At 54.1% G+C, this 12,133-nt stretch overlaps 1 protein-coding gene and 1 non-coding gene across 2 annotated transcripts in view; one reads left to right on the top strand and one right to left on the bottom strand.

Moving 5' to 3' along the window:
* The window catches only part of DHX37 (DEAH-box helicase 37), a 30,867-nt gene that overhangs the window by 13,178 nt on the left and 5,556 nt on the right, over positions 1-12,133 (top strand). The window contains exons 7-20 of the mRNA XM_070386329.1: positions 254-350; positions 1,233-1,346; positions 4,145-4,246; positions 4,430-4,544; positions 5,147-5,242; positions 5,447-5,529; positions 6,358-6,505; positions 6,939-7,015; positions 7,341-7,573; positions 9,368-9,479; positions 10,940-11,046; positions 11,137-11,325; positions 11,785-11,909; positions 12,004-12,120. Of these exons, the coding sequence (XP_070242430.1) occupies positions 254-350; positions 1,233-1,346; positions 4,145-4,246; positions 4,430-4,544; positions 5,147-5,242; positions 5,447-5,529; positions 6,358-6,505; positions 6,939-7,015; positions 7,341-7,573; positions 9,368-9,479; positions 10,940-11,046; positions 11,137-11,325; positions 11,785-11,909; positions 12,004-12,120 (1,715 nt within the window). The remainder of the gene's footprint in view (positions 1-253; positions 351-1,232; positions 1,347-4,144; positions 4,247-4,429; positions 4,545-5,146; positions 5,243-5,446; positions 5,530-6,357; positions 6,506-6,938; positions 7,016-7,340; positions 7,574-9,367; positions 9,480-10,939; positions 11,047-11,136; positions 11,326-11,784; positions 11,910-12,003; positions 12,121-12,133) is intronic.
* TRNAR-UCU (transfer RNA arginine (anticodon UCU)) lies at positions 3,783-3,855 on the bottom strand. Its single transcript has one exon. It is a non-coding gene; the product is annotated as a tRNA-Arg (tRNA).

Genomic DNA, 12,133 nt, shown 5'->3' with positions numbered 1-12,133 from the left:
AGATCTGTGTGCATGTGTGATTAATATGCTCTGGACTTGTCTGTGAGTTCCCCTCACCCCTCACACTGGAGGCCAGGGTCCTAGAGAGGGAGGCAGAGTGGCCCAGTGTCTGGGCCTTAGTAGGTGAGCTGGTGGGCCCTACCCTTAGCCGCCTGCCTAGAGGGACCAGGCCTGCTCTGCTGGTCTCCTTGGAGTAGCCACCACCCCAAGCAGCCGCAGCTCTAGGGGACTGATCCGTAGCTTGTGCCTGCAGGGTCGTCTCCTACCAGATCCGATATGAAGGAAACGTGACCGAAGAGACCAGAATCAAGTTCATGACTGATGGTGTCTTGCTCAAGGAAATCCAGAAGGTTGGTTGCTTTTCTCATGTCACAGAGCAAGGCTGCTAAGCGTAAGAGTGGGAAGATAGGATGTCACCCAGGGTGTGAGCAGCCAGCGTGACAAATTTTGGCAAAGCACTGCATTTACTGTTGTGTTGCTGTGTGACCTTGAATAAGTTACTTAACCTCTCTGGGCCTTGGTTTCTTGATCTGCAAGCTGGTACTTTCCTCCTAATTGCTTTAAATCATGTGAAGCATGAAGGCACTTTAGCAAAACACCTAATAGGTGTTCATTACATGTGAGCTTGTATGTTTGTTGCAGTTTGGTTCACAGACTTTATGCATTAGCCAGAAGCACACTACTACCCACTGGCTGGCTGAGGTTCCCCTGGGCAGGGGTCTCTGGGGAGGGCAGAGGTGACTCCTGCCTCCTCTGCCTCGAGGCCAGCCAAGATCACTGTGAAGGCGGCTGTGAGTGTGTTTTGGGGTCTGATGGCCCCTGTCTGTGTGGCGTGTGCTGCCCTGGTCCCCGCCCAACATCCCCTGGTCCCTGTTTCCTGCCTGCCTCCCCACCACCCGCATTGGTAGCTCGGCTCTAATAGATCACAGCTGCCTTTTCTCTAGCAGTTTCTCTGCCAGGCCCCAGGCTCTGTGTTGTCTGCTTTACAAACAGTAATTGTCATCGAAACTTCTCCATGACCTCTTGAGATGGGTCCTCTTGTCCCATTTTACAGATGAAGAAGTAGGCCTGGGGTCGTAGGCGACGACCCCCTGCAGGCCAAGTGCTCTTGAATCTGTGTCAGCTACCAAAGGGGTTCATTGAGTGGGTGCTTTGGGAGGCACACTCATCCTGGGGTGCTCCAGCCCAGATGGCCGTCCTCATCCCTGGACCTCCTCCCCACTCCTCCCTAGGACTTCCTGCTGCTGAAGTACAAGGTGGTGATCATCGACGAGGCCCACGAGAGGAGCGTGTACACTGACATCCTCATCGGCCTCCTGTCCCGCATTGTGTGTCTCCGGGAGAAGGTAGGCGGAGGTGCCGGGGGACCCCGAGGCCCACTCAGCCCACCCCCATCCACACCCGGACTGCTGCTGTGAGAGGGTCTCCTAGAACAGCCTCCTCCAGGCCAGGAGCCGGGGCTCTGGGTCTTGGTGTAAACAGATTCCAACCCTAGGTTCAGCTTCCTCGTCATCTGTTACTTTTCCCTCTGTCAGAGCAAGAGGCTCAAGCAAAGAGTTCACTGTGGGCCAGGCGACACTGTGGGCTTCCCGGCTGGCTGAGTGGTAAAGAACCCACTTGCCAATGCAGGAGATGCAGGTTTGATCCCTGGGTCAGGATGATCCTTTGGAGAAGGAAATGGCAACCCACTCCAGTATTCAATGGACAGAGGAGCCTGGCGGGCTATAGTCCATGGGGCTACAAAGAGTTGGACATGATTGAGCATGCATGCACTTAGCCAGACCCCACTGTATCTGGCTTTAAGACACCAGCCAGGTCTTTGAAATCCACAGAACTGGTGGAGCCAGCCACCAAGCCCATATACTCCATGTGCTGTGAGACACCCTGCGTCCGGCTTGGGGTCAACTTTTCCCTCCACCTGCCCCCTCCCTCGATTGGGCAGGGATGGTCGTCAAAGGGATGCTGTGCTAGGATGGGGTGCCATGGAACAGTTCCCGCCAGTCCCACTGAGAAGTTGATGCTTTTTCATACCCCCTTCTTAGAAGTGCAGAACCTTTGTCATCAGACATCAGTTCTGTGTGTGCTGTGTGCAGGGCTCTCAGTGAACAAGACAGAAGTTCCTGCCCTCATGGGGTTTCCATTTTAGTGAAGGCAATTGGCAGTAAGCCACTCAGAAGCCTGTGAATTCCCGGTGGACAAAACCAGGAAGAGAGAGCAAAATCAGGCAGAAGGTAGAGGGTTGGTAGTGTGATGAGATTCACAGAGAGTGTGGCCTTTGAGTGGGGCGGTTGGAGGAAGGGAAGGAGTGAGAAGCAGCTGCTGAGAGGAGGAGATTCTAAATGTCAAGAAAAGCAGGTGCAAAGGCCCTGGGGCAGGTGTAGGGCTTGTGTCGGGTTTTCGTTTGGGTTTTTTTGTTAACTTTATGTAATTGATGCATTTAATGTGTGCAATTCAGTGGGTTTTAGCATATTCAGAGTTATATGCCATCACTGCAGTCAACTTTAAAATATTTTCATCACCCTGAAAAGAAACCTATTAGCTATCTCCATGGTCCTCCCCCACTCTCCCATCTCAAGGTATCCATAGTCTATTTCCCATCTCTGTGGATTTATCTATTCCATATGTTTCACATAAATGAAATCACACAATATGCGTGTTTTTTTAAAAACTTTATTTATTTGGCTCACCAGGTCACAGTTGTGGCACGCAAGATCTCTGCTCTTGGTTGCAGTGTGCAGCGTCCAGTTCCCTGATCAGGGTCCAAACCCAGACCCCTGCATTGGGAGCACAGAGCCTTGGCCACTGGACCACCAGGGCGGTCCCAGCACGTGGCCTTCTGTGGTTGGCTTCTTTCACTTGGCACATTTTCAGAGTTTATCCCCATTGTCGCGTGTGTCAGTGCTTCATTCCTTTTTATGGCCGAATCATCATCCATTGTGTGGCTGGACCACATTTCACATACCCATTCATCTACTGTTGGAGACTTGGGCTCTTCCCACTTTCCATCTCTCGTGAATGTCTGTCCAAGGGCCGTTTTCTTTCTCTTGGGCCTGTCCCAGGAGCAGGGTTGCCAGGTCCCACAGGGGCTCCTCATGTAATCATCTGAGCCGCTCCAGACTGGCTTCTGCAGTGGTCACGCCTCCCGTGTTCTCGCCCACGATGTACAGGCTGCCTTCCACATCCTCACCCACACTTGACATTTTGCATGTTTTTAGTCCTCAGCCATTCTAGCAGCATCTCACTGTGGTCTTGATTTGTGCGTTGAGGATGGTCAGGCAGCTGAGGGTGGCAGAGCAGAGAGAGTGAGGTGGGAAGAACAGGAGACGCATGGGGTCATAGAGGTGCATGTGGTGGGGCCACACAGAGGAGATTGTGTTGGGGAGGAGGCAGAACCTTTGGTCTACACTGTGCCTCTCATCTTGGCTTTTGTTTACCAAAGACACTGAACTTCCGGGGTTTGCAGTTTATAAGCTTCAGAAGACAGCTTCCACGGGCTTGAGAGCAGAGCCCACCACGGGGGGCACAGCAGGTGCTGCTGAGGAGGCTGAAAACCAGGCACACCCACTGCACCCATCCCTGAGTCAGGCTGCACCTCCTTGTCCATTTTGGGGACAGACAGACAGTCATGATGTCGGGCGGGGGCTGACAGCAGCCATACCCACTGTTCCCATGTGTGGGGTGGACCCCAAGCTAAGCCCTCCTGTCTCGCCTAACATCATCAGAGCTTACTCGGGAATCTTTTTTTTTTAAGCCTTTGTTTTTTCCCATGACACACTGCTTAGTTCCCCGACCAGGGATTGAACCCCGGTCCTCAGCAGTAGAAGTGCTGAGTCCTAACCACTGGACCACCAGGGAAGTCCCTCAGGGGGGATCTTAAGGGCTCCTTTAACAGGCCACTACCATCCACTTCAACTTTTTCTTGGATCTTTGGCATCCAGAAGAGGGGCTGAGGAGCAGGTTTGTGGGGCTGGAGATGAGACCAGGAGGGCAGAAGTCTCCCCCGACCCTGCCGTCAGTTTTCCTGGCCCCAGGTGGCCGTGGGTCCCCAGTCTCTTGTTCCCCAGAGGGCAGAAGTCTCCCCTGACCCCGCCATCAGTGTTCCTGGCCCCAGGTGGTCATGGGTCCCCGGTCTCTCGTTCCCCAGAGGCACCTGCCGCTGAAGCTGCTCATCATGTCGGCCACGCTGCGAGTGGAGGACTTCACCCAGAACCAGCGGCTCTTCACCCAGCCACCCCCGGTCATCAAGGTACCATCCAGGCCAGGGTCTCAGGGCTGCCGGGGAGGAGGGCCCCTCTGTCAGCCACAGCAGAGCTTGGGATTGCCTGAGGGTTGGGATGGTAGCAGCCTTCATGGTCAGAGTTCAGGGAAGGGGGAGGGCTCAGGTCTGGCTCAGGTCATCTCCCACCCCTGACCCTGTGCCTCCCGGTAGGTCGAGTCCCGGCAGTTCCCGGTGACAGTGCACTTCAACAAGCGGACGCCACTGGAAGACTACAGCGGGGAGTGCTTCCGGAAGGTCTGCAAGATCCATCGCATGCTGCCCGCAGGTGAGACCCTGGTGGGCTGGGGCGGGGTCCTCCCCTTCCAGACCCAGGGGTGCAGGCAGTGGGGGCTCGGGGTAGCACTTGGCCTCTCTGTACCACAGTGTCTGCAATGGTCCCAGGGCACTCACCGCACCTGCCCTGCCTTGTTCTGCCCCAAGGATTGCAAGGCTTCAGGGACTAACCAGACAGTGGGGCTGTGAGTGCCTTTTGTCCCCACAGACACAGAGCAAGTGGACAGGTGTGTTTCACCTGAGTGTCCCTCCTGACCCCCGCCCTCACAGTTCTCTCCACATCCCCATGACACATACTCTGATAGTTCCATTTATCCATTTACCAGGTGATGGATACTTGGGTTGCGCCCACTTCCTGGGAGTAGACCTGCTTTCCCAGTGCTCATGTCCAGGAATTCAATGCCTGTTTCCATGGTATAGGTTTAGCTCCTTGTCCCAGCTCATCCTGTTGCTCGTGTGGGCCTCTGCAGCCTTGATTTGACCAGCACTTCCTTGCGCCCCAGCTCTCAGATGAGGGCCTGGCACATGGTCATCACCAAGGCCACGTCTGCCACGTGAACAAGCGGGTCACGGCGGGTCTGGTTCTCCCTGCAGGCGGCATCCTGGTGTTCCTCACGGGGCAGGCGGAGGTGCACGCGCTGTGCCGCAGGCTGAGAAGAGCCTTCCCCCTCACCAGACACAGGCCCCCAGGTAACCCCAAGTGCAAGCCCATCACCCAAGAGGCTGGGGGCAGGCGGCCTGGCCTTCGGAGCCTCCCTAAAGGAGCCAGTCCCTTGCTTGCCCTCCCTTCCCCGTGAATGGTGATCAATGACCCTGGACAGTGAATGATGGATCCTGCTTACCTGGCATGAGCCTGGAGATATCTTTCTTCCTAATTGGTTCATCTTTTCCCAGAAAAGGACGATCAAAGAGATTCAGTAGAAGAAACAAGGAGGTTTAAGAAGTCACGGGCACGGGCGAAGAAGGCCCAGGCCATGGTACGTAGAGGCCAGAAAAGGCAGCCCAGACTCTGAAGCTGCCTTGTCCGCGTGGTAGGCACCAGCCCTGTGCACCTGCACAGATGTAAAGTTAATTAAAACCACATAAGGGCGTTCCCTGGTGATTCAGTGGTTTGGATTCAGTATTTTAACTACTGAGAGCCTGGGTTCAGTCCCTGGTCAGGAAGCTAAGATCCTGCAAGCCACACAGCATAGCCAGAAGAAAACCCAAATAAAATTAAGATTCAATTCCTTGGTCATTTTAGATACTTTTCAGGTGTCCAGTGGGCCCCCAGGGCTGCTGGTGACCTTGTTGGGCAGCAGGGATCTAGAACCTTCTTGCTGAAGAGAGAGTGGTTGGCTGGTGCTGCTTCAGGGCCTGGAGGGTGGGCTGGGATTTCCCATTCCAGGCTCCCTATGCTGGGGGCTGGGAGGAAGCTTCTGGAAGGCCCAGCCCTGGGGCCTTGAGCAGGGCCTGCAGAAATGCCCAGGGTGGGTGGGACAGAGAAAGCGGCCCTTGGGGTTTGCTGGAGAGCTGGGGGTGGGCGGGCCGGGCACTGGGGACTTTCACCCCAGGGCATTTGCAAGACTTCACTATTGCTTCTACACCGTGCTAGGCAGCGGTCTCAGGGCTTCACGTGTGTTAGCTCTGCGTCCTCAGGGCAGCCCTGCAAGCAGTCCTGTGACCACCCCTGACTCCCAGATGACACTGAGGCAGGGGTAGCACGTGACCAGCCTGGGGTCACGTGGCCTCGGACTCTGCTCGTGACGCCAGTCTCCACGTAGGGCCACCTGCAGCCCTCCATGCCGACGTCTTCTTTACCATAGACCCTGCCGCAGATCAGCTTGGACAGTTACTCGGTGCTGCCAGCGGGCGACGGCGATGAGGATAGGGAGGCAGAAATGGACGACGAGGAGGAGGCGGCCCTGGCCTCCGACCTGGACCTGGACTTAGGGGACCATGGAGCGGATGGAGGTGGGACCTGGCAGGGACTCGGCTGGTTCCTGCTGCACGGGCTGGGGTCGAGCGAGGAATCCTCCCTGGGCACGACCCGCAGGGGAGCTGGGGTTTCTGCCTGCTCCACCCTTTGCTGTCTCCTGAGCTCCTGAAACCACGGAGCACAGAGGAGGCCTTCAAATATCTCTTGTGCTGGTTGTCATGGGGGCGATGCTCCCAGGCTCGGCTTTGCAGGCAGTGGGGGGTTAGAGAGGCTGAGATCAAGCCCTTGGGGATCCCCATGCAGGACTAGGGGCTTTCCCGAGGAGAGACTGCAATGTGCCCACCCTCTCTGCCAGTGCCCGGGGTTGAGCCCTGGCAGTGGAGCTGCAGGGGAGCCTCTCTGGCAGAGCAGGCAGGGGTGCCAGCAGCTGGGGGCACAAGATACAGCCGACCTCTGCTGCCCCTGCAGGTGAGCAGCCCGATGCCTGTCTCCCCCTTCACGTGCTCCCTCTGTACTCGCTGCTGGCCCCGGAGAAGCAGGCGCAGGTAACCGGGTGGGCCCTGGAATGGATGCCCAGCAGGGGTTCCTAGGATGTTGAGATGGGGGCGGGTCAGGCCCTGGGTCACCTCCCCATCAGCTGTTAGATCAACACTCCAGGCTTTTGAAAGGGTCTTGGGGTCTCCTACTTGGAGAGCATGCCCACGTTCAGTTTGGGAGCAGTGGCTGTAGGCAAGGAGAGAACCTATCAACCTCGTCACCTCCGGGCCCTGCCCTGCCTGCTGACTTCCTCTGACCTCAGTCTCATGATTTCTTCCCTGACTGGCGAGACAGTGATCAGTTTTCTTGCTGCCACCCTCCCGTCCATCCTAGGTCTTCCAACCTCCCCCAGAGGGGACACGGCTGTGTGTCGTGGCCACCAACGTAGCCGAGACGTCCCTGACCATCCCGGGCATCAAGTACGTGGTAGACTGTGGAAAGGTCAAGAAGCGGCACTACGACCGTGTCACTGGCGTGTCCTCCTTCCGCGTCACCTGGGTCTCCCAGGCCTCAGCTGATCAGCGGGCGGGCCGCGCGGGCCGGACAGAGCCTGGCCACTGCTACAGGTGGGGCTCCCTGGGGTCCCCCAGTGTCCTTGGGCTACTGTGCACTGGTCACCCACCCTCGTCCGGGGAAAGGGGGTCCCATGTCCCACTGGAGACTGTCCTTCCTTGGGGTCCACACACCCTTTCCTGTTGGCTTTCAGGCACTTCATTATTCATTATTCTGCTGCTGATAGCAGGCCCTGTGTTTATTAGCACCTTTGTTTTTATTTTATTAATAGCTTTATTGACATCAGATTCCCATAGCATAAAGCTCACCATTTTGAAATGTGCAGTTCTGTGGATTTTAATATATTCAGAGTTGTACAACCATCACCACTATTTTCTTTTTAAAAAAATGTATCTTATTTATTTTGCTGTTCCGGGTCTTCGTTGTGGCGTGTTGGATGTAGTTCCCTGACCAGAGAGTGAACCTGGGCCCCCTGTACTGGGCGTGTGGAGCCTTAGGCACTGCACCACCAGAGAAGTCCCACTACTGTTCATTTTCACATATTCTCATCACTGCAAAAGAAACCCAATACCCAGTAATCAGTTTCTCCCCACACCTCCCTACCATCCCCACCCCCAGGATCTGGCAGCCACTCTCTCCTTCCTGCCTGTATGGATCTGATCATTCCGGACATTTTCTGTAAAGGAAATCAGACGGTATGTCACCTTTTGTATGTGACTTCTTTCACCCCACATCATGTTTTCAAGGTTCATCCACAGCCTGTGTCAGTGCTTCGTTGCTTTTAATGGCAGAACAACATTCTGTTGCACGTTGGATGGACCACATTTCCCATGTCTATTCATCAGCTGATAGACACTTGGATTGCGTCCACATTTTGGCCCTTGTGAATTGTGCCGCTGTGAACACTCATGTACAAGTATTTGAATGTCTGTTTCCATGTCTCTCGGGTAAATACCTAGGGAGTAGAATCTCACAGTTATGTGGTGATGCTGACATTTTGAGGAACACGCCAGACTGTTTCTGCAGCAGGCACCCCATTTTATATTCCCACCAGCAGTGTGTGAAGGTTCTAATTTCTCCACGTCTCTCCAATGCTTGCTATTTTCCACTTCATGAAAATGAAAGTACAAGGTGGTATCTCGCAGTGGTCTTGGTTTCCATTTCTCTAATGACAGTGAGCATCTTTTCACATGATTATAGGCCATTTGTACGTGTTGTTTATTTTTCAGTCCTGTCTATCTTTTGATTGGTGAGTTGTTAAGTATTCCCTGATGATCCTGATGTTAGATCCTTGTCAGAGGTATCATTGGCAGATAATTTTCTCCCAGTTTATGTGCTGGTTTTTTTTTCCAATAACTAACTTCACACCATTCTTTTCAACCTTGCTTTAAATTACAAAAAAAAAAAAAAAGAAAATTGAGAAACTATGCAAAGAAAAGTAGTAAGAAATAAAGTAGTTGAGTGCCATGTGCCAGGCACAGTTCCAAACACTCTGTGTGACACCTAAAGTATCTTCACTGGGGACTTCCCTGGTGGTTCAGTGCTAAGACACCACACTCCCAGTGCAGGGACCGCAGGTTCGATCCCTGGTCAGGGAACTAGGATCCCACATGTTGCACGCCTCAGCCAAATAAATAAATAATAATTTTAAATAATAAAGTATCTTTCCCAGTCTCGATGGGGTAGCTGCTGTGTTAGCCCATCTCACAGGTAAGGCAAGTGAGGCAGGAAGAGGGTAAATACCTTGCCTAGTAAGGTGGTGGAGTCAAGATTCAATCCCAGGTAGTTTGGCTGAGTCTCTTTTTTTACTTCATTTTTTTAAATCTCTGATGCTTCCCTCTGCTCAGACTCTACTCATCTGCGGTTTTCGGTGACTTTGAGAAGTACCCCCCTCCTGAAATCACCCGGAGGCCGGTGGAGGATTTGATCCTTCAGATGAAAGCTCTCAACATCGAAAAGGTCAGTTGTAGCCACAGCCCTGCCCTCGCGCCACTGACCTGCCATTGTCCCAGGGTTCAGGCTGGTGTTCTTGGGCAGCCTGAGCCCCCTCATGGGCTGTTCCCCTTTCCTGGGCTGTTCCCCATTCCTTGTGGCCCTGAGAGCTGAGCCTTGTGGTGCTCACCCAGCCCCTCCCTGGTGGTCTCTTGTGAGACCCCCACCTTCCCAGTACTGTGCCTTCTAAGGAGAGGGCGGTCAGTGACCTTGCGGCTCAAGGGATGTTCTGCCCACTTGGTCCTCTAAGGGAAGGGTCACTCGCCTCTCCCCTGCTCCCAGAGGGGTGGTGTAGGCAGAGAAACCCCCTCCACATCAGCTGTCACTCTCAAGCCTTCCTCCCTTAAGCCCCTGGCAACCATGAGTCTACTTTTTAATCTCTGTGGAATTTACATTTTGGACATTTCATAAAAATAGAATCCTTTGATACTTATTCTTTCTTATCTGACTTCTTTCAGTCAACGTTGTGGATTTTTGTTTGTTTGTTTTAGCCAATTTAAAACTCATTTATCAATCAGCTCAATTCACAGTAAGATAACATCATAAAAGAGAGGATCATGCTTTTCATTACATTAGTATGTTTGGGTTTTTTTTTCACTGTCAAAGAACTTGTTGATAGACATTTGGGTTGTTCTCACCTTTTGGCTCCTACAACTAATGCTGCCATGAACATTTGTGTACAACTATTTATTTGAGCACTGGTTTTGAGTTGGTCACTCTTTCTAAACAACCCTCAGGCAATCCCTGAGGCCGGTCACTCTGTGCCCTGATCATCACATTGTCTGGGCACATTTTCTCCCGTGAGACTGTTTATTCACATGTATACTCACTGTTCATCTGGAATGAAAGCTCAGTGGGGCCAGAGCCCTTGTCTTGTTTTTATTATTTTTTTCATTTTGTTTTTATTGGCGTGTGGTTGCTTTACAGTGCTGTGTTTATTTCTGCTGTACAGCAAAGTGAATCAACTATATGTATATGTATCTCCCCTCTTGCTTGGATTTCCTTCCCATTTAGGTCACCACAGAGCACTGAGTAGATTCCCTCTGCTATACAGTAGGTTTTTGTTAGTTAGCTATTTTATGCATAGTATCAGTAGTGTTTCCATGTCAATCCCAATATCCCCGTTCAGCCCTTGTCTTGTTTTATCAACCTCTGTCACCAGGAACAGCTCCTGGTGCACACGAAGTGCTCAGTACATGCTCTTGAGTAAGAGATGATGTGAATGAATGAACAAAGAGGGCCTTTGGGGTTCCCCTGGCACAGGGACTTTGAGTGTGCCCAGGCCCCCATGTCCCATGTTCTGAGCATGAGTGGTGCTTGGAGGGTAGGCAGTGGGAGCCCCATCCCCTTACCAGACCTGCCCTCGCCCCCTCCTCCAGCCCTCCACTGCGTTCACATGTCTCCCGCCATGGCTCCCTGTGTCCTAGGTCATCAACTTCCCCTTTCCAACACCCCCCTCCGTGGAGGCCCTCATCGCTGCTGAGGAGCTGCTGATTGCACTGGGTGCCCTGCAGGCTCCCCCAAAAACAGAAAGGTAGGGGAGGGACTTGAGGGAAGCGGGGAGCCCAGCTCCTGCCCCATTCTCGGCTCTGACCCCTCTCCGAGCTGACCCTCCATCCTCCAGGGTGAAGCAGCTGCAGAGGTCCCGGCTGAGCTGCCCCATCACCGAGCTGGGCAGGACCATGGCCACGTTCCCTGTGGCGCCACGCTACGCCAAGATGCTGGCGCTGAGCAGGCAACATGGCTGCCTGCCCTACACCATCACCATTGTGGCTGCCATGACCGTCCGGGAGCTCTTCGAGGAGCTGGACAGGTGGGGGGCTGTGGGACGGGCATTCAGGGATCGGGGTGCGTGGGTGGGGGGAGCCCACCACGGGCTGAGCAATGCTGTGAAATCCAGCCTCCTGGGGCATAACTGACTCAGAGAGTGGTCTTATATGAAATCTGCATCCTCCCTGCGCCCTGCCAGTGTTCCAGTCTTTACAGATCTCTGGGTTGGGGGGTAGGGGGGGTGTGGTTTGTTTTTTATTTTGCCCTGCCACAAGGCTTGTAGGATCTTAGTTGCCTGACCAGGGATCGAACGAACCTGTGCCCCCTGCAGTGGAAACCTAGAGTCATAACCACTGGTCCTCCAGGGAATTCCCAAGACCACGATCATGGTGATCAGAGACCCCACCAGGCATTTTCTGGGCCCTCTCTGAGTAACTGGCAGGTCCCCTGCCCCTGTGGCCCAAGCATCAGGGCAAAAAGCCCAAGTGGCGTGTGCTCATAGGCCAGCTGCCAGTGACGAGGAGCTTGCCAGACTGAAGGGCAAGCGGGCCCGCGTGGCTCAGATGAAGAGGATCTGGGCAGGGCAAGGAGCTTCTCTGAAGCTTGGAGACCTCATGGTACTGCTGGGTGAGTGCCCAACGTGGGCGTGGCCTGGGGGTGGTGGGGAGGGTGGGAGGGCGGGGCGGGGCACCAAGCAAGCGCTCCCCTCCTCTTTGCACAGGCGCCGTGGGAGCCTGCGAGTATGCAGGCTGCTCACCCCAGTTCTGTGAGGCCAACGGACTGCGGTACAAGGCCATGATGGAGATCCGGCGCCTGCGGGGCCAGCTGACCACCGCAGGTACCCCCCACCC

Source organism: Bos mutus, chromosome 17 (assembly GCF_027580195.1).
Source record: "Bos mutus isolate GX-2022 chromosome 17, NWIPB_WYAK_1.1, whole genome shotgun sequence".
Taxonomy (NCBI): Eukaryota; Metazoa; Chordata; class Mammalia; order Artiodactyla; family Bovidae; genus Bos; species Bos mutus.
The sequence above is the reverse complement of the archived record's forward strand: the minus strand, read 5'-3'. Positions and strand labels throughout refer to the sequence as shown.